This window comes from Piliocolobus tephrosceles, chromosome 9 (assembly GCF_002776525.5).
Source record: "Piliocolobus tephrosceles isolate RC106 chromosome 9, ASM277652v3, whole genome shotgun sequence".
NCBI classification, from domain to species: Eukaryota; Metazoa; Chordata; class Mammalia; order Primates; family Cercopithecidae; genus Piliocolobus; species Piliocolobus tephrosceles.
In genome coordinates, this window is record NC_045442.1 from 26,871,031 (window position 1) to 26,891,450 (window position 20,420).

At 40.6% G+C, this 20,420-nt stretch overlaps 1 protein-coding gene across 5 annotated transcripts in view; it reads left to right on the plus strand.

Annotated features, from left to right (window-relative positions):
* The window catches only part of SORCS1 (sortilin related VPS10 domain containing receptor 1), a 600,060-nt gene that overhangs the window by 455,183 nt on the left and 124,457 nt on the right, over positions 1-20,420 (plus strand). For all 5 annotated transcript variants that reach the window (XM_023206217.2, XM_023206215.3, XM_023206213.3 and 2 more), the window contains exons 7-9: positions 8,224-8,342; positions 10,926-11,015; positions 18,528-18,707. In XM_023206217.2, the coding sequence (XP_023061985.1) occupies positions 8,224-8,342; positions 10,926-11,015; positions 18,528-18,707 (389 nt within the window). The remainder of the gene's footprint in view (positions 1-8,223; positions 8,343-10,925; positions 11,016-18,527; positions 18,708-20,420) is intronic.

A 20,420-nucleotide genomic window follows, 5' to 3' on the forward strand; every position in this document is an offset into this window, starting at 1 on the left:
ATCTGTAATATATTTTTTTGCTCTGTTGGTCAGGCTGGTCTCAAACTCCTGACCTCAAGTGATCCACCTGCCTCGGCCTCCCAAAGTTTGGGGATTACAAGTGTGAACCACCGAGCCCAGCGTGGATTTTAAACAAAGTTTAAGAGAGAAAAAGTCATGTGATCCACTTAGCACAGTTCCTGACCCTGAGGAAAGGTTGCTCTGGTTATTTTGGAGGTTAATGCTGCTGCTGCTCTTATCAATGACATTCTGGGGATGGAAAGGTTTGTCTAAGCCCCAGGAAAAACTTCACAGAAGAAGGTCCAGGAAGTATTTGGACTGAGTAACAGGAAAGGGAAAGACAGTTGAAACCAGCAGAACTCTCTGAATGAACATAGGGAGTCAGCCAGGAATAAGCATGCCGTTTAGAAATAGCAGAAGCCCTCAAGACACAGACTTGCCAGCAACATCTCAGAGCTTTGTTTTGTTTTGGCCTTATGTGGGAAGGAAACAGGTTTCAGTGGATAATTTATGGTAAAGATTTGTTGGATCTTAAAGTCATAGTCTGATTTTTAGCATCCTTTCGGTTTCTAAGCTTCTAATAACTCTCATTGTGGAAAGAAATAGTCTAAAACCTAGCTTGGTCAATGACCTTCTCAGAGTCACACGCCATGCTGGAGATGGAGCTAGGACCCAGAAGATCCCTCCAACAGGAAGACGGAACACCTGCCATACCCACTGATTGGCCCTGTGTGTTGGGTGCAGAGGTGACTGCCACATTCTCCTTGTAGCCCTACTTATTTTGCAGTGCTGTCTGCTAACTGCTACCACACACTGTACTGCCTATGCAGAAGATTTGTGTTTGTATTAATTATTATACAAGGAGAATCTTTTTTCATGGTGTTTTTAAAAACTTACTTAAAAGAAAAAGATCTTTAACCCAAACAAAAATTGAATATGAAAAGAAAGAAGTGGCCAGGTGTGGTGGCTCACTCCTGTAATTCCAGGAGGCCAAGGCAGACGAATCACGAGGTCAGGAGTTCGAGACCAGCCTGACCAACATGGTGAAACCCCATCTCTACTAGAAATACAAAAATTAGCTGGCCATGGTGGCATGCACCTGTAGTCCCAGCTACTTGGGAGGCTGGGGCAGGAGAATCGCTTGAACTCGGGGGGTTGCAGTGACCCGAGATCACTGCCACTGTATTCCAGCCTGGGTGACAGAGTGAGACTCTTGTCAAGAAAGGAAAGGAGGGGAAGGCAGGGGAGGGTAGGGAGGGAGGGTAGGGAACAAATCTTCTGCATAGGCAGTACAGTGTGTGGTAGCGGTTAGCAGACAGCACTGCAAAATAAGTAGGGCTACAAGGAGAATGTGGCAGTCACCTCTGCACCCAATACACAGGGCCAATCTGGGTATGGCAGGTGTTCCGTCTTCCTGTTGGAGGGATCTTCTGGGTCCTAGTTCCATCTCCAGCATGGCGTGTGACTATGAGATGAGAGGAGAGGAGCTGCCTCAGGTAGAAATATCCTTAGTACTTTACAGGTGGTTAGCTTGAGACACAGTGAGCAGTATTGGTGATTGAAGAGAGAGGACTTAAATATCAACTACAGCTACTATTATGTGAGTACAGTCTAACCTGGCGCTAGACTCAACACATTTCAGGACTAAGGTAATCAAATGTCATAACTTCTGGCAAGATGGATATTGTTTATTCCCATTTTGTAGATCAGAGTTTGGAGACGTGGAGTGATGTACTAAGCTAGCAGGCCTTGAGCCTGCATTTAAACCTCTGATCCTCTGTTCAAAGCCTACCTTTTAAAAAGCAGCTTCCCTTTTCTAGAACAGCACAGGTTTGGGGTGGATGGGGATTGCATTATTCTAAGCAGCAGCTGTTGCGGAGAGTGAAGCTGCTTGAAAAGAACAGCACAGTGTCCTAATTACCTATGGCAAGGAAAACATCTGTGTAGGAAAAGTAATGAAATTAATTCTAATGTCTAGCAGTTGCATGCATTAATTGACATTAATTAATGCCAAATTACAAGATACTTCCTATGGAATCACATCATACACTCACCAGAATTGAATATGGAAAGAGTTCATCATACTTAATGCTATTACAGCAAGCCCCAAGGGGAATAAGAGTGATTGGTCCCTCATTATGAAGTGCAGCCAATTTCTTTCTGTTTCCATTAGGAGGAGAAAGGGAACAAACCAGGAACACTTTACCATGGGCAGACTGTTCAAAATGGATCATTTCCCCTTCAGCTTGCAAATTTCACTTTGAGCCACTCAGAGCAAGAAGTGGCTTGAAGACCTCTTCCGGGGCTTTTCTTGTGTCCCTGCTTTTACGCTTGGTAATTCTCAGACCAAAGGTAGGCTTATTGCACAGCTCAACAGCAATATGCGGCATGGGAAGTAGAGAAAGAACAAGCAGAGAGAGACAGTTGATCTCACAAGCCCATCTTGACTCCCCCCTCCCCTACTTGCCCGGCTATAGAGGGGCTGGACTAAGGATTTGTTGTACAGATTGTCAGCTCTTTCACATTAGTGCCTCTCTGCTGTTGTTGACATCTCATATATATCTTTTATTCATTTTTCCTGTGCAAACATACATTTATAGATATCTATATATACAACCTGCAAAAAAACCTCAGGTCCATAATGCACATATTTTAGTAACCTACTTTTTAAAAACTTTTATTTTGGAATAATTTTAGATACACAGAAAAGGTACCCAAGATAGTACAGAATACATGTACTTTATACCCAGCTTCCTCTAATGTTAACATTTTATGTAACCATGGTATATTTTTCAAAGCTAGGAAATTAACATTGGAATAATATTACTAATTGGTAACCTACTTCTATAATATAAAATATATTAAGCATTTCCTCATAAAAGCAAGATTTTAATAGCAAACTCTAAATGTTCCATAGTTTATTAAGTTCTTTTTCTATTGTTGACCATTATGTTTTCTCCAAAAGTTTTTTATTATAAATAACACTAATAAATATCTTAGTTGTTAAATCTTTGCATTGATCTTTGACTTTTTCCTTACATAGAATTATCAGAAATAAACCCTAGGTCAAAGGGTATCTCTCTTTTTTTTTTTTTTTTTTTTTTTTCCGAGACAGAGTTTCACTCTTGTTGCCAGGCTGGAGTGCAGTGCCGTGATCCCGGCTTACTGCAACCTCCACCTCCTGAGTTCAAGTGATTCTGCTGCCTCAGACTCCCAGCCAAGTGCCACCATGCCCGGCTAATTATTGTGGTTTTTTTTTTAGTAGAGATGGAGTTTCACTATGTTGGTCAGGCTGGTCCCACATTTTTAAGTATCTTGATTCATATTGCCAAATTACTACTCAAAAAATATTCAGGTGTTCTTGTTTTGTATCTAGGGGTATCTGTTTGAACCTTAGATAGAAGCCAGAATATACTTAACAAAGATTGGCCCCAAACTCACTGGGATTTTTCATTTAACATGGTATAGTAGAAATAAACCAAAGTTGGAGTCAGTCTAACCACGTTGCAACCACATACTGCCATTTCTACAAATCACTAACTTGTAGCTTCATTCTCTTTATCTGCAAAATCAGTTGATATACTCTGTAGTGTTGTGAATATTAAATGTACTATAGCTCTGTGAACATGTTTCAGACTGCCTGGCTCACAGATGATTAACAAATGTTAGATTCCATCTTTGTTTTCTCCCTAAAATCCCTTAGATAATAATTTCTATATAGATGACTTAGAAACATGAAGGGAGTATGTTATTATTTTCCATCTTATGTTTGTACAGGGACCTCTGAAGAGGAGATTTAGGTCTTAAGGAAAAGAAAAGAGCCATCAGACATTAATACAAATAAAACAAGAATTATGTATGCATCAAGTCCTCATTAGGTGTCAGTCTTAGAAGTTCTAGTTGGAAATTGTATTTGTAATTAGAAGCTCAAGACCTCCTAATCAAATTCTTATTGTGTTTAGCCATTGTTTTTTGTTCATTATCTCACATAACAAGAGGCACAGAGGTTGGGCAGCTTGAGGTTCAGTACCATCAACAGCTCAATGATGTCATTAGGGAATGGGTACTTTCCATCTAGTTGTCATACTCATTGTATAAGCTTGACTTAAGACTGGCTCCTTTGGGCAACCAGAAGCCTAGAGCCATTCACATTGAGACACAGTGTTTACAGAGGCAGAAGATCTTCTGCTGTATCTCCTGATATCTCTCAGATTCCCCTTAAAAGCTCTCTCCTCACTTCTCATGTACCAATACTAGGTCTAAATGCCCTGTTTTAAAACAACCAATGGCAAGTGGAGAAGGAAGGCTTGAGTGGGTTTAGAGTGACAACATTCATTCTTGCATATGGGAACTTCTGAGTCACATGGAGAAAAGATGAGCTGACAGATCCAATATTGGATATTTTAGCAAAAAGGCAGAGAAAAATGGGTGTTCAGCAGCTCACCAAAGTACCTGATTCAGAAATATAACTAGAATATTTAAATTTGGCTTAACTAGTCTTTTTAAGTGTGTTCCCAAAGCTCTCATCATTATGAAAGGTAGCAAAACAGAAAACAGAAGTATTATCATTCTTAATCATAACAACTAACATCTGTATGAGTTTGAGTTTCAAAACATTGAGCATATATGTTATTTTAATTCTTATTTTTTTTTTTTTTTGAGATGGAGTCTCGCTCTGTCGCCCAGGCTGGAGTGCAGTGGCGGGATCTCAGCTCACTACAAGCTCTGCCTCCCGGGTCTATGCCATTCTCCTACCTCAGCCTCCTGAGTAGCTGGGACTACAGGCGCCCGCCACCTTGCCCAGCTAGTTTTTTTTTGTATTTTTTAGTAGAGACGGGGTTTCACCGCGTTAGCCAGGATGGTTTCGATCTCCTGACCTCGTGATCCGCCCGTCTCGGCCTCCCAAAGTGCTGAGATTACAGGCTTGAGCCACCGCGCCCGGCCATGTTATTTTAATTCTTACAGCTAAAGTACAAGATAATTGATATTGGCATCCTCCTTTAATAGATGAAGGAAGCCGTGAAACTGGGCAAGTTGTCCCATAGAACATGATGTTTATGCTTTCTTTTGAATAAACACAGAAATTGATCCTACCAGTCTTCAAACTTGAGAAAGTTACATTTGTTTTATCCGAGTTCTCATCTGAGTTGCTTTATCAGGAAACCAACCATCAGGCCTCCCAGATGTCATCAAGGAACTTAAGCTTACCAGATCACTGCATCTAGACAGTAAGACACCAGACCCCTCACCCATCCTGACTGCCAAACTGACAGCTTGCTTCCTGTTGACCAGCTCCTTTTCCTTACACCCCCTAATTCCTATTTTCCCACACATGGTTACATTTCTTCTCTGCTATATAAACTCCTAATTTTAGTTTGTCAGGGAGATAGATTTGAGACTGATCCTCTATTTCCTCAGCTGTGGCACCTAATTCAAGTCTTCTTCCTTGGCAATACTCATTGTCTCAATGATTAGCTTTCTGTACCATGAACAGAAAAACCAAGACGGAACATTGGTTAGCATTGCAGTAACAGCAAGGCTCAGAAAGATGAAAGGATTTCCTATGAGCTACACAGCTAATAAATAAACCACACCAGAATTCAAGCCCAGTTCTTATTGTCATAAATCTCCCTTGTTTCTATGACCCCCAAGCTACATTTTGGAAAACAGAAGTCACTTAAAAGCTGTAAAATGGTCTGGCAGAGTGTAAAATTGTGAGGTAAAGATTTTGTGTGCTAGAGGGAGGATCGTTCTGGGAAGGGATGAGTCCCAGAAACTGTCTTTAAAAAGATCCTGTGTTCTGCTCTAACATGAAATTACAGGAATGCCTGAAAAAGGAGATGAGGAAGGAAGAATAGAGGACTGTAATTTAATTTTGGAGGTGGCTTCACACCAGAACTAGACAGGTTAAAGCACTTGAGAGCCATCCCCATCTTGGGAAATGGCAGCGGGGTGAAGGAAGATGGTGTGTAAGGCTCTCCATTGTCTCCTGAGAGTTTATCAGAAACCCCATCAGTCATTGGTCAGAGGGAGCAAGAGTGCATGCCGCCCCCTAGTGGCACTCTTTGCAGAATACAGGTACACGGAAGTTCCTTAAGTAAAGGTCGTCCTGGACAACTTCACCTTCCTAGTTTTCTTAAGAGAAATCTTTACTGAATTCTTATATCTAGCTTATCTGTCTCGACATACTATTCCCCACCTCAGTCTTCTGATATTTTCATTTGGAAAAGTGGATTTCTGCGTAAGTCTCTGATATCTTAAAATCGAACCCACCTACTCATTAAGCATCAAAAACAAGTACAATAACTTCTTTGTTATACTCAAAAGGATATATTTCAACAAGCGGCATGTTCCGACAAATATTCATTTATTGGCTACTGTGTGCCGGCAACAGTATTAGGATCTGGTGGGCACAACAGTGAATAACAGCAACAACCAAAACAAAAAAGGCATTTGTCTTTATGGAGATTACATTCTAATGGGAGCAGGGCTCAGTAAGGAAGAAATAACAAGGTAATTTTATATTGTGATAAATTCCGTAGAGAGAATTAATGGGATGGTGCGCGATAAAGAATAATCATGGAAGATCCTCAGATGTAACAGTGAGCTAGCTGAAATCTAGAACCTGCTTTGAGAACAGCCTGGGGAGAAGCATTTTAGGCAGAGGGAATACAAATAAAGAGTCTTTAAAGTGGTAGAAGGTTTGGCCAACTTCCTGAACATAAAGTAGGGTGGATTAGAAGAATTACAGAGAGAAAAGAAGAGATTAGCATGGTGAGAAGTGGGGGAGGTTGGAGGGTTGGCGTGGTGGGTGATGGAGAGTTTGAATTTATTCTCAATGCAATGAGGCAAAAGGCATTTTACGTAAGGGAGTAACATAATCTGATTAGATAGAGACCAGGATAGTGTGCTCAAAAAACAGGAATAGCCTCCCTCATAAAATATATTTCCAGCAATAGAGATCAAACTGATGTAAGAGTTCTCATTACTGATATTGCAATTATCATCAGATGATCGGGTGAGATCCAGGGTCTCAATCGATCCAATTGTAAAATAAAAGTAAAGTCTTGACTCAAGGAACTCCTCCCAATTCAGTTTTGCTTTTTTTTTTTTTTTTTTTTTTTTTTTTGAGACGGACTCTTACTCTTGTCATCCAGCCTGGAATGCAGTGGTGTGATCTTGGCCCGCTGCAACCTCCGCCCCCTGGGTTAAAGTGATTCTTTTGCCTCAGCTTCCCAAGTAGCTGGGATTGCAGGCGCCTGCCACTGCGCCAGCTAATTTTTGTATTTTTAGTAGAAACGGAGTTTCACCATCTTGACGAGGCTGGTTGTGAGCTTCAGACCTCATGATTCGCCTGCTTTGGCCTCCCAAAGTGCTGGGATTATAGGCATGAGCCACAGTGCCCAGCTCTGTTTTACTTCGAATGAATTATGAAAGAAAAACCCTTATCTTAACCTAGAATCTTATAACAACATCATTTTTATCATTAGATGATGAATGATTAGATGTATGTGTGTTTTCCTGTTTGTCAAAGATCAAAGTGTGAAGGTGAAACCTACTAATGAGAAAAAATTGACCATGAAATCGCAAGTGTTATTGCCAGTTTTTTGAAAATATTTTCATTTGGGTTTGGGAGGGAAAAAATAATTAGCAAGAATTTAGTATTCTAGGATATCAAGACTTGATGGAAGCACCAGGAGATGTTGTAGGTGGTATTGAGAGCAAGTGAGTAAAATAATGATGATAATAATTTAAATAATAATAACAATGACAATTTAACAAAGATTGTGAGACTTGTTTAGAGAATTGGAAATGGTAGCAGGACGCGGTGGCTCACGCTTGTAATCCCAGCACTTTGGGAGGCCAAGGCATGTGGATTCGAGGTCAGGAGATCAAGACCATCCTGGCTAACACGGTGAAACCCCGTCTCTACTAAAAATACAAAAAATTAGCCAGGCATGGTGGTGGTAGCCTGTAATCCCAGCTACTTGGGAGGCTGAGGCAGGAGAATGGTGTGAATCCGGGAGGCAGAGCTTGCAGTTAGCCGAGATGGCACCACTGCACTCCAGCCTGGGCGACAGAGCGAGACTCCGTCTCAAAAAGAAAAAAAAAAAAAAAAAAAAAAAAGGAAATGGTAAGGGAAATAGCAAACGTCCACCCTGACTCTAAAGCTCTATCTGTATATCCCCCTTAACCGCATGTTTTTTATTTATTTATTTTCAGATTCACATTATCTAACTTGCCGAATGCAGAACTGTACAGAGGCCAACAGGAATCAACCTTTTCCAGGCTACATTGACCCAGACTCTTTGATTGTTCAGGATCATTACGTGTTTGTTCAGGTATGAAAAATCTACTTCTGTTGATTGTCTCAGAAACCTTTATTTTCCTTGTTTCTGTCCCTATTGCAGTCCCTTTTGCCTGCTTTACACTCCATTAAGAGTCAAAAAGAGAGGGAGGGAGGGAGGGAAGGAGGTAGGGAGAGAGGGGAAAATCACTATCTTTTCAACAAAAGGATAATTACTGAGTGTGGAATCTTCTATACTAGCAGAATAGTAATGAGTTTCTTTGGGCTGTGTCCAGAGGATCTTATCCTTATGGGGTCATGAAGGCATCACAGAGAGGAGTGAGATTGTCTCTAGGATGATGCACAGTACGATCTGTCCCCCACACCTGCATTCCAAAGAAACTTCCAGTTATCAAAGGGACTGAACAAAGATGTCAGTCTCTTTCTATCTGGGGAAGGGTCAGCCAATCAGCCCCCTCCCCAATACCCACTTTAAAAGTGGAGAAGCAGGAATGGGAAGGGAAGCTGTGGGGTGGCTGGAGATAGTGGGAGGCAGAGGCCAGGGGAAGAGTAATCAGCTTTTATTGTCATGCACCAACTGTGGTTAGAATAAAGACACTTCAGAGCAGATGTATTCAGCCAGGTTTTTCACCCCTAAGAGAGTGGAGAACAGTTTAAGAAGCTGAAGTTTCCTGAGTTGTTAGTAGAGACAAGAAGCAAATATGCTGCACTGCTTTTCAGCATTCAAGGAGAAATTTAAGCTTGTTTGGACAATGCATTTAAAAACTCAGTTACCGCCTTCCATGTTAAAAATGACAAAGGTACAATTACTAAATAGCTTATATGTATATATAAAATTATACATAAAGACCCATTCTAGACAGTATTACATTTATTTCGACAAGAAATTGGGATTTAGAATATTTAATCACATGCTTCGAGGAAGACATTTGTTTAAGTGCCCATTGGCCTGTGTACTTTTAAAATGTTTCACATGTGATCTCACACAGACACACACACACACACACCCTATTTCTTTATTCTTCAGGAAAATTAGTAATTAATACTTGGACAATTTCAGCATCAAGTCGTCAAGGGACATTCGAATAGTTACACGTATTGGTTCTGTCTATAATAATTCATTTCCGTATCAGTGCCGCTCCCAGGAACCTTTTCTGGTTTCTAATAACAGTTTGTGATCCACATCTATGACTTACAAATGAGAATCAGTTCTGCATTTGGAATTTCATACAGCCTTTACCTATGCCACCATGAACATCCTGTAGCCCCTCACTAGACCTAAGAGGTGATCTGGCCACATGACAGTGAAGATGATAACTTTCCAAGTCAGATTCCTAATGTGCTGAACATGCACATTTGTCGACCTTCTGGGTATGCAAACTCCAGCTGTCATTGAAACTCCAGGCATTTAAAGAGTTTGAGGTTGGCTGCGAAGGAGCGAGAGAGACTGGTGGTGGTGCCCTTGGCACTGTGCCCTGCAGGTTGCCCATATGCTGGGCTGGAGACCACACCCCTTCCTGCCCTCTCTCACACCCACCAGGATTCATTGAGCTACATGCTTTGGACAAAATTGGAGGGAAGCTAGCTCTGGTGGCACCTGCTTGTAGTCTCAGTTCCTGGGGAGGACTGCTTGAGCCCAGGAGTTGAAGGGTGCAGTGAGCTATGATTGTGCCACTGCATTCTAGCCCTGGGCAATACAATGAGATTTAGCTTTAAAAAATTTTTAAAAAGCCTGGGCCCAGTGGCTCATGCCTGTAATCCCAGCACTTTGGGAGGCCGAGGTAGGTCGATCACCTGAGGTCAGGAGTTCGAGACCAGCTTGGGCAACATGGTGAAACCCTCCATCTCTACTAAAAGAATACAAACATAGCCGGGTGTGGTGGCAAGGGCTTGTAATCAATCCCAGATACTCAGGAGGCTGAGGCAGGAGAATCACTTGAACCTGGGAGGTGAAGGTTGCAGTGAACTGAGATGGTGCCATTGCACTCCAGCCTGGGTAACAGCAGTGAAACTTCATCTCAAAAAAATAATAATAATAATAATTAAAATTAAATAGAAGAGACCTACATTGAATTTGGACGACAATCGTAGCCTGATTTTCTGTCTGATATGCCAGCACTCCTGTCTGTGCCATGTGCCCATAATCATCGGTGTAACACCATCAAACTGGAATTCAGTTTGATGCCCAGAAATGTGAGCCTCCAGCTCTGCCACTGTTTGACTTGGGCCGTTTCATTCTGATATGGCACAGGGACCTACCTACTTGTAGGGTCATAGACTTGGGTCTAGAGACCTGGGCTGGTGATGGCAATCAGCCAGTGTACCCCAAGGTTAGTATCATTTGAAAAAAATAACTCAAAATGTTTTCTGGCATCTGAGCCACAGTGCAAATTTAAGAATTGCATTTTTGTCCAGTAGGTTCAGTTTGGGCCTCTGAGCTCACATACTCTTTGTAAGTTGTGTTTGAACCAAATGCCAATTCTTTACACGTGTCTGCAATAGACATTAATGCCATTTGTTGTATTGGAAGCTACCTCCTTCCATTCAGGTCGCTGTTCTGTGACCTGTGTCTGTCATCATAGCTTGAGCTTCTTACAATCTTGTTTTTATGATCCAGCTGACATCAGGAGGGCGGCCACATTACTACGTGTCTTACCGAAGGAATGCATTTGCCCAAATGAAGCTTCCGAAATATGCTTTGCCCAAGGTATGGCCTAGATCACTTTCTTCATTTCACTCTTGACTCTCATTCACAGAAGCCAGCCTCCATCCCTTTCCCAAGGACTCTTTCAACCTCTCATAGTCATGTTTTATTTACGTCTCTCATCTCTGTTTCTCACGTTTGCTCTGCCTTACTGTCTTCTTGATCATTCTTATTACCCTTCTCTTGTTTCCTCCCTCCCTTCCTTTCTCTCTTTTTTCTTTTTTCTTTTCTCTTCTCTTTTCTTTCTCTTTCTTTCTTTCCTTGTTTCCTTTCTCGTTCTTTCTTTTCTTTCATCTTTCTCCTTTTCTCTTTCTTTTTCTCTCTCTTTCTTTCATCTTACTTTCTCTTTTTCTCTTTCTTCTCTCTGTCTCTCTGGGATTGTTGCTATAGGAGCATTCATATGAATTTTAATAATTGATTTGATTTTCAGTAGTAAAGATTTTCAAGCCGTATGTACTGGTTTTCTAACAAGACAGAAAATATTTTTTGGATGTGTTATGTATCAGTGCAACAGCTGCGATCCATTTCTATCTGGTTTGATTATCAGTTGTTTACTGAGCGGCGATGCTGTGACGTGGCACCAGCCTTTGCTTTCTCTCTCAGCCAATCAACTCTCTGTAAACTTATGAGACTGGTTGTCTTTAGAGTTCTGAGGCGCAGCTAATTTTTTAGACTTCCCCGAAGGCATACCCTTTGGAAAACAGAGGCGAGCAAAAGTTAAAGACCCTCAACTGTTGACATCCCCAGGCTGTCTTTCCAGAAGTGCTGAAGAACTGCGTTAATATGGAGCGCCACCTAGTGGAGGTCAAGCTGACTTGGGAGCTCAGAGCTGTGTGTTTGCGATCTTGCTGCCATTGTGATGTATTTGAAGTGACTAGGAACTGAAAATGTATTGTGCCTTAATCTTAGAGCAAGGGAGATGTATGTGGCTATAAGAAAGGTACTCTGCAGGTTTAAATAGAGTTATAGTTCAACTTGGAAGACTTTGGGTTGCCCAAAGAACATATATAACTTTTTTTTTTTTTAATTGAGTTTCCATGCCTCTTTCTCTTATATTTTCATCCGTGACTTTGTAGTATGTTGACTTGAACCAACACCAGATAGATGCCCAGGAAGTCATATAATAGACATAACACAAGGGCACAGCAGACCTCCTCTCCCAGGAGAGCCAGTAGTAACAGATTGTTCTGGCTTCTCCAGACTGAATTCTCTCTCTTGGCTACCACCCTTCCCTAACCCTAACATAGTGAAAGGTGGGCTATAAGCCTCAGTCCATTAGAGGTAATAACACACATTGCGTTGCACTATTAACTCCAAAGAACTATACTATGCTTGTAGTTGTTATTTTCAGCTGCTGAGAGATTAATGACTGTGGTAATTATCCGGAACTGTATGTATGTCTGTGTCTGGATACATTTAAGTTCTTGTTCTTGATTTGGCTTAAGTGTTTTTTTTCTTTTTCCCAGTAAAACACGAATTTACAACATTGAAGTTGTGCCTTTGATAAGAATTGGATAACATCAACTATGTAAAAGGAAAACTGAGTGTTGTTCAAATTACCCCTGATAATCTCGTAGGAAGATTTGTCAGAGAAATGAACATGTTAACTCAATAAATACAACAGAGCTGGGTTTTCTTTTTTCTTTTCCTCTTGAGCATTGAGATAAATTGTTGTTTCTTTGATTGACTAATAAATGAAGTAGTTGACTTGCAGGATTTGCACCTTAAAAAAAAAGAATTATCCTCAATGCAATGACATTCTGCTGTTGTTCAAGAGGGATGTGGAAATGGAGACCATATGTTCATCTTATGTGCACTCTTGGGAATAAACTGTTTTTTGTTTGTTTGTTTGTTTTGAGACGGAATCTCGCTGTGTCACCCAGGCTGGAGTGCAGTGGCATAATCTTGGCTCACTGCAACCTCTGCCTCCTGGGTTCAAGCGATTCTCCTGCCTCAGCCTCCCGAGTAACTGGAACTACAGGCGCGTGCCACCAAGCCTGGCTAATTTTTGTATTTTTAGTAGAGAAAGGGTTTCTCCATATTGATCAGGCTGGTCTTGAACTCCTGACCTTGTGATCCACCTGCCTCAGCCTACCAAAGTGCTGGGATTACAGGTGTGAGCCACCGCGCCCAGCCGGGTATAAACTCTTTAAGTGACATAAGTTTCGGTCGAAATCAAATGCTATTTGTAGCATAACTGAGGCTAGAACTCAAGTCTCCTGACTCTCAAGGTAGTATATTTTTTATATTATACTTTTTTTTTTTTTTTTTTTTTTTGAGACGGAGTCTCGCTCTGTCGCCCAGGCTGGAGTGCAGTGGCCAGATCTCAGCTCACTGCAAGCTCCGCCTCCCAGGTTTACGCCATTCTCCTGCCTCAGCCTCCGGAGTAGCTGGGACTACAGGCGCCCGCCACCTCGCCCGGCTAGTTTTTTTTTTGTATTTTTTAGTAGAGACGGGGTTTCACCGTGTTAGCCAGGATGGTCTCGATCTCCTGACCTCGTGATCCACCCGTCTCGGCCTCCCAAAGTGCTGGGATTACAGGCTTGAGCCACCGCGCCCGGCCTATACTTTCTTACCTTGAAGGCAAATTAATAGCTTCTGTTATTAAAACATAGCATCATCACGTCCTCAAAATTCCATATACTGTTGGGGCATTAAGAAGAAAATCCCATTGACTTAAGGAGCCCCAGAAATCATACTTTAAAATCAAAGAAACGTTTGTAGAGTCATTGCTGGAGGTTGGGGAAACAGATACTTTGCATTGCTTGTTCATAGCCATCTCACAGATCATTGCTGACAGTTGCCCCCAGTGGCATCTAGCCAATATGGAAGGAAAACGTTTTACTTTGAACCCGAATTTACATCTGTCTTCTTCCTCCTGTTCTCCCAGAAGATCATGTTCCATTACTCAGTCTCATCTGGGTTCTGAGGGTAGAATTCAGTGAGTAATTTAGCTTGTTACCAGAAAAAAAAATAGGGACTAGTACAGCATATCAATGTATTATTTGATCCAGGTGGGTGTTTATTATTTAAGGCAATGAGATTCTTTATTATAATCCCATTATACCTTCAAAAAGAAACCCCAGCTTGGGTGGAGTGGTCTGCGACAAAGCTGCATGTATTTTATGGCCTTCTGTCAGAGTCAGGGCTGGTGCAACTGGAAATGAACAAAGCTTTATGCCGACCAAAGGAATCGAGACAAACCAGCAATTTTATGCTCAATTTTCTTTAATCACCCACTACCATTGTATCAGCTCCTGAAAGATCATAGTCACCCTGAGCTGTGCTCAAAAAAATGTTTGATAATATAATAGTAAAGAAAGATAGGGGGTAGGGAGATTTTAATATTGCCGTTGCCATTAAGAGTACGTGGCCCTCCAGACACGCAAACGTAGTGGCAGTCTTCCTTAACTTGCTTGGAACCCATTCTGAGCTACTCAAGTGAGATAAATGAGGCAATACACACGAAAGTGCTTTGAGCATTTTGGAGGACAGATACTCTATAAAAGCAAGGTAATATTATTATTAGTATGGATCTAGTTGTCTCCATGGTGGAAGATCGATGTGGACCAGGATGCAGGTGATATGAAGGCTGCTTGATTTGCAGCAGGAGACCTGGATTAGGGACCCAGATCTGTCACTAACTTGCTTTGAAACCTTGGGCTGGTTCGTCAATGCCTGTTTTCTTTATTTATTTTTTTTAAATAAGGAGCTTAGATTCACAACAATATTTTCTCATGTGTGTTACTTAAAATAAAATGTCCTTAGTAATCCTTCCTGAGACTTTGGCGTTGTGGTCAAATATGTCTAAAAAAAGAAATAAACTCCATTCTGTGTTTCTTGCCTAGAGAGTAACAGTAGCTTGCTGGTATATTGAAGGTTTAGAATGTCCAATGAGCAAGAAAGCTCTTTAATTCACCATTAATTAAAATGTTTTACCATTTTAAAGTAGTAAAACATTTTTCAAGTTTTCTAAACTTGAAACGTGAAAGTTTTCAAGTCTACTAAAATCCTAACAACATTGTTGTCCTACGGAACAGACTTTAGAAATGCTTCAGTACAAAATCTGTAAGATCACAGTTGCTCTCAAATTCTGTGATTTGGTTAAAGCATTCAACATAAAGTGCCACATTGGGAGAAAAAGCACATTTTTCCCAATAGAAACAGGGTTTAGGGAAGGAGAAAAAAGATGGTATATAAATATTTTAAACTTTTCAATTAAAAGGTTTAAGACCAATATCATTTGAAAATGGCTGTTCAACATAATTATATGAAACAAAGGAAGGGTTGGAACTCAGCCCGTATCTAGAGATGGCCATTTTAATCTGTCATCATTGTGTGATTAGTTCTCTAAGTGACCTAGAGCACCATATTTGATGCATCTGTGTTTTCCTTTCCACATCTACAAAATAAAGGCTTGGGAGAAGTGACCGGTACAGGTGATGCACTTTACTCTTCTAGCGTAGGATTATTTAATCAAATATCTATTGTGAGAACCTCAGAGGTTCACCAGTGCAGAAATTCACTGTAAATCACAGAAGTGGGAATTAGCTATGCAGTCAGGTTATTGTTGAAATATTTTAACTTGGCTTCAGGGATTATGCTGCATCTTACTGACAAGGAAGGGAAGATGAATTGGGAACAGTTGCTTGATGCTTCTCAATGTCAAGGTAAGGATTTAGGTCTTTGCCCTATAGGATGGAGAGCCACGGAAGGTTTGGTCGTCAATGCAGGAACAGCTCTGGAGCTAATTTCCATAGACAAGTCTGTCTGTTAGAAAGAAACCAAACACTTGGGTGTAGCTTCTCCTGGTTCAAAGAATTTTAAATTTCATTTTAAACAACAACAAAGACACTTGGGTGAACCACTTCTTCTCGTGTCTGTAGTTAGGACTTGAGTATTTGCAGTAAACAGAAAGGCCAAATGAACCTGGATTAATCAACAAAAGGGATGTAAGGGCTCACTTAACTGAGAGTAGCTAACATACCTAGAGCATCTGCTAAGTGCCAGACACTATTAGAAGTGCTTAACACTTATCAAGGGATTTCATCCTCACCACTCCATGGGGAACCTCCTATCCTTGTCTCTATTTTGCAGGTTGAAATTATGAGACACAGAGTGTCCAAGTTCACGTGGCTAAGTTATACAGCCAAGATCTGAACTCAAGTAGTTTTACTCGAAAGTCCATTCTTCAGTCACTTTGCTAGACTGTCTTCTTTCACTGAAAAGTCTGGCAGTGGGATCAGCTGCTTAAATGTCCACATTTAGGGACCCAAAAATGTCACAGGATTGGGCCATCTCTCTCCATCCTCTGACCCTGTTTCCATAAGGATTGGTTTCATCCTTTACCTCCAAGATATGTCTCCAGCAGATATGGAATTTTCTCTTTTATTCTTACTGCTTACAAACCAATAGTGAGATACTAATTTTGTCTCTCCCTAATGACTCCGCAGTCATTCTAGAAACATGTCATATTGACTTTATGTGGGTCACCTGCCCATCACCTATTCAGTTGCTGTTGCCAGAGAAATGGAGTATTCTGAATGTCAGTTCCAAAAGCTCATTTGTTGTGCTGCTGGTAGAAGAAAGCAGAAAAAAGTTTAGATTAAATATAGAAATATATCTGAGAGGAATGCGGCTGTTTTTCAAAACACATCAATCCTTGCAGTTGGACCTGTGTCTCCTCAAGTTCTGTACCAGATTGAAAATATTAAAAAATATATAATAAAAAGTAATACAAATTAAATAAATGATACAACTCTTTACATAGCCTTTACATCGTATTAGGTATTGCAAGTAATCCAGAGATAATTTAAAGTGTACAGGAGGATGTGCATAGATTACATGCAAATCTTATAGCACTTTATATAAGGAATTTCAACTTCTGCGGATTTTGGTATCTGAGGACAGTCGTGGAACCAATCCCCCTGCAGATACCTAGAGAGAGCTGTAATTACCAGGAGAAATGTAAATAGACATTCAATGGATAGAAGCACACATTAAATTAATGGGCAGGATTCATTTTTTGGCCTCTCCAGTTGGGGTTCTTTCTACAAAAATGTTATCAAACTCGAGTATGTCGTATTGAGCCTGAGTAGAGGTGAGGAATATAAAGCCCTTTGGATATGGACTTCTCCCTCTGGGATCGAGTTTACTGTGATAAAGGGTAAAGAGGAGAGGGAATCTTGTGCCTACACGTCTAGAGCAGAGTCAGAGCCGAAATGCTGCTTGATTGAGAACATGGGCATATATGACAATGAGAAATTTAGGTTAGTAGTTAGGTAGAATTTCCCCGCACTGGAATTGTTAACAGGAAGATTGCCAGATCTCCTAAAGCTTTTCAAAAATAGAGTATGGTGCATCTGGAAAGATTAGAGTCCTAAGCAATGCCAAAAACAAGAATTGTTCTACGTTGTTCTTCTACCTTTGTGGTTATGTGCAATCTTTGTTTTTGTTTGTTTTGTTTTGGTTACTTAGCTTTAATTTTTGGTTTTTGGAAGTTGTTTTATGTCTACTGTCTTGAGCAAAGGGTAAAATGCAGCCAAGAACATATTAACAGACATCCCCTAAAGAAGAAAGCAGGCTTTGGTCTGAGTCAGCAAGCTTCGGACTGTGGTAGCTTCCATTGTACTTCTCTAGAGTTACGAATGGGGGGAAAGAATTTGAAATTCCCACCCCGGGGGCATTTGCTCACTGCCTGCATGCTACCTTTGCTTTAATTCTGTCTTCCAGGACCGCCAGGGTCTGAAAACATCGTCAGTTATGCAGACTGTCTTTTGCCCTTTTCACTGGAGGATTCATGCAGAACCTGTCAGTTTAGGTTTTGATAAGCAGCTAGGTCTTTGAACACATTAACATGAGGATTAGTACTTTGGGTTTCTCTGGTGAATATTTTCTTAGGGCTGAGGGTAGAGGAGACTGACTGGGGGTTGCTGAACCTTAGGGCAGTGCTTTTCAAACTTTAATATGCATGGTATTATTTAGCAATCTTATTAAAATGCAAATTTCGATTCACCAGGTGAGGCCCAAGGTTCTATGTGTTTAACAAGCTTACAGGTGATGTCCTTGCTGCTGGTCCATGAGCCACGCTGAGAGATGCAGGGTTTGTCTATTTTCTCTCTGTCGCTCCAGCTTTTCCTCATATCTGCCGCATATATGCCTTCTGAGCAAGTATTGTATTTGTGCTTGGCAAAAATATCAGGATGCTTGATTCTCCAAATCATACATATTTAAGAAAGCATTTTTCAAATTATGTAATGAGGCATTTAAAACTGATCTATCAAACATCCCTCCATCCTATTTCTTAATGACCTTATTGCCTAACCCCACAAGTGACAAAGGAAATATATGATTAATGCTTAACTAATTATTATTTCTCATATATGCAAAAGGAAGCTACCTTCTATTAAAGTGCTCATTCTGATATTCCTTATTTGATGCCACACTCTTTGGATGACTGCCAGGTTAACGTATAAAACTCTTCTTCCCTCTTCACGACCTTGTGTCTTTTCACAGGACATGCATGTTATCAGCACCGATGAGAATCAGGTGTTCGCAGCGGTCCAAGAATGGAACCAGAATGACACGTACAACCTCTACATCTCAGACACACGTGGTGTCTACTTCACCCTGGCCTTGGAGAATGTCCAGAGCAGCAGAGGCCCTGAGGGCAACGTCATGATCGACCTCTATGAGGTATGTCACGAGGCATATGTGGTCCTAAGCCACAGCAATGCCCAGCTGGCTGATGGAAGCCCCGCGCGGACTCTTCTCCTGGTCATTTTAATACAGTTCCTTATGTGGCCTCATTTCTCTTGGGGAATGGAGAGATTTGCAGAACATTTTTATTAGTTAATTTGCAATCCACGGAACATCTCTGGGAGGGATTCTGGGAGAGATTCTTTTTTGACAAACTCCACAGGACATGAAGGCTTAGCGGACTTGCGGAATGTCTGGGGAAGCAGCCAATTACAGGGTTTGACGAGAGTGGCCTGCATGCGACGTTTGGACATAGTTTTGAAAGGCAGACAGGGCTGTGAGTAAAGGGATGGTGGATGGCACTCCCTTGTCTCTCAGAAGAAAGAATGAAGGGAATCAGGTCTCCTGCATCCAGTCAGAAGAGGCTTCATTTGGGCTTGAAGACCTTTCTGGTTAAATAAGCTCCCTTGGCTAATGGCCTTTTTCTCACAGGGCCAGAGAATGAGATAAGATTAACAGGTGTTTGTCTCCTAAATCCAGAAAAATAAAATAAACAGCTACTACAACAAGAACAGAGCTTAGCAGACTCTTTGTTTCTCAAGATGGCTAAGATTCAAAAGAAAATCATGTATGTTGGATTGGTTAGCTTTCATGATAAATACCAATGCTTTAATTGCCATTGAAGGCACAGTTAGCTAGAAAGAAAACTGCTGCCTTGGGATGGATTTTAGCCATTCGTCAGTCTTATCATGCGCTATGAAAGATTTATAATAGGTTATAATAAGCCATTTGGAAACATTCAGAATTTGGGAAGTGCAACAATATACCTATATTCTATCTGAAAAGAAATCTAAAATGGATTCAGATATGTACAGTCTTATAATGACACTATCATTTAGTCAAGAATAAGCACAGTGAGTCAAGAGGTTGCTTGTCTAAGAAGTAAGCGTGTATCTAGTATGAAAGAAACTAACTTCACTTAAGAAATTTTAACCTGTCATTGTAATCCCTTTCAATGTGTTCTATCTTCCTCCTCCTTCAGAGGTTCTTAGTGATTTTTTTCTAGTATCTAAACTTCTATGTATGTATAAAAGCATATTAGTAAACTGTATGCCAAAGTTAGAGCCCAGGTATTTGTAATAGAAATTATGGCAGACTAGCATATGGTCTAGTTTATATGTATATGTTTAGAAAATTCTACTGCAAACTTTTTCATACTTTCACAAGTCTTTCCACTTCTTCTGCCCATGTTTCAGATAAATACAGTATCATGCATGACAACCTCAAACTGTATTCTAGAAGAAATTTACATATTGTGATGATTTAGTTTCAACTTCATGTTAAATAAAACTTAATTTAGAGTACAGATTTTGGATTTAGGTTGCCTAAGCTTAAATCCTAGCAATGCCACTTGTATGTATTCTTGAGACAAATCCAGTAACTTCTGAGCCACAGTTTCCTTGCTTAAAATATGGAGATAAACATGATACATACTAGATGTGATTTTTCTGAGGATTAAATGAATTAATCCTTTCAAAGCACGGAGCACAGTGCTTAAAATACAATAATGCTCAACAAATTATAGATAGCATCATTGATATTATGTTCCAGTGTGTTCAAGCACCACTGCAGTGTTCTACTCTCATAGCTTTAACATCTACCCACATTGTTTAAATGCCCAAAACATTTTTATTATTTCGGATTCCTACA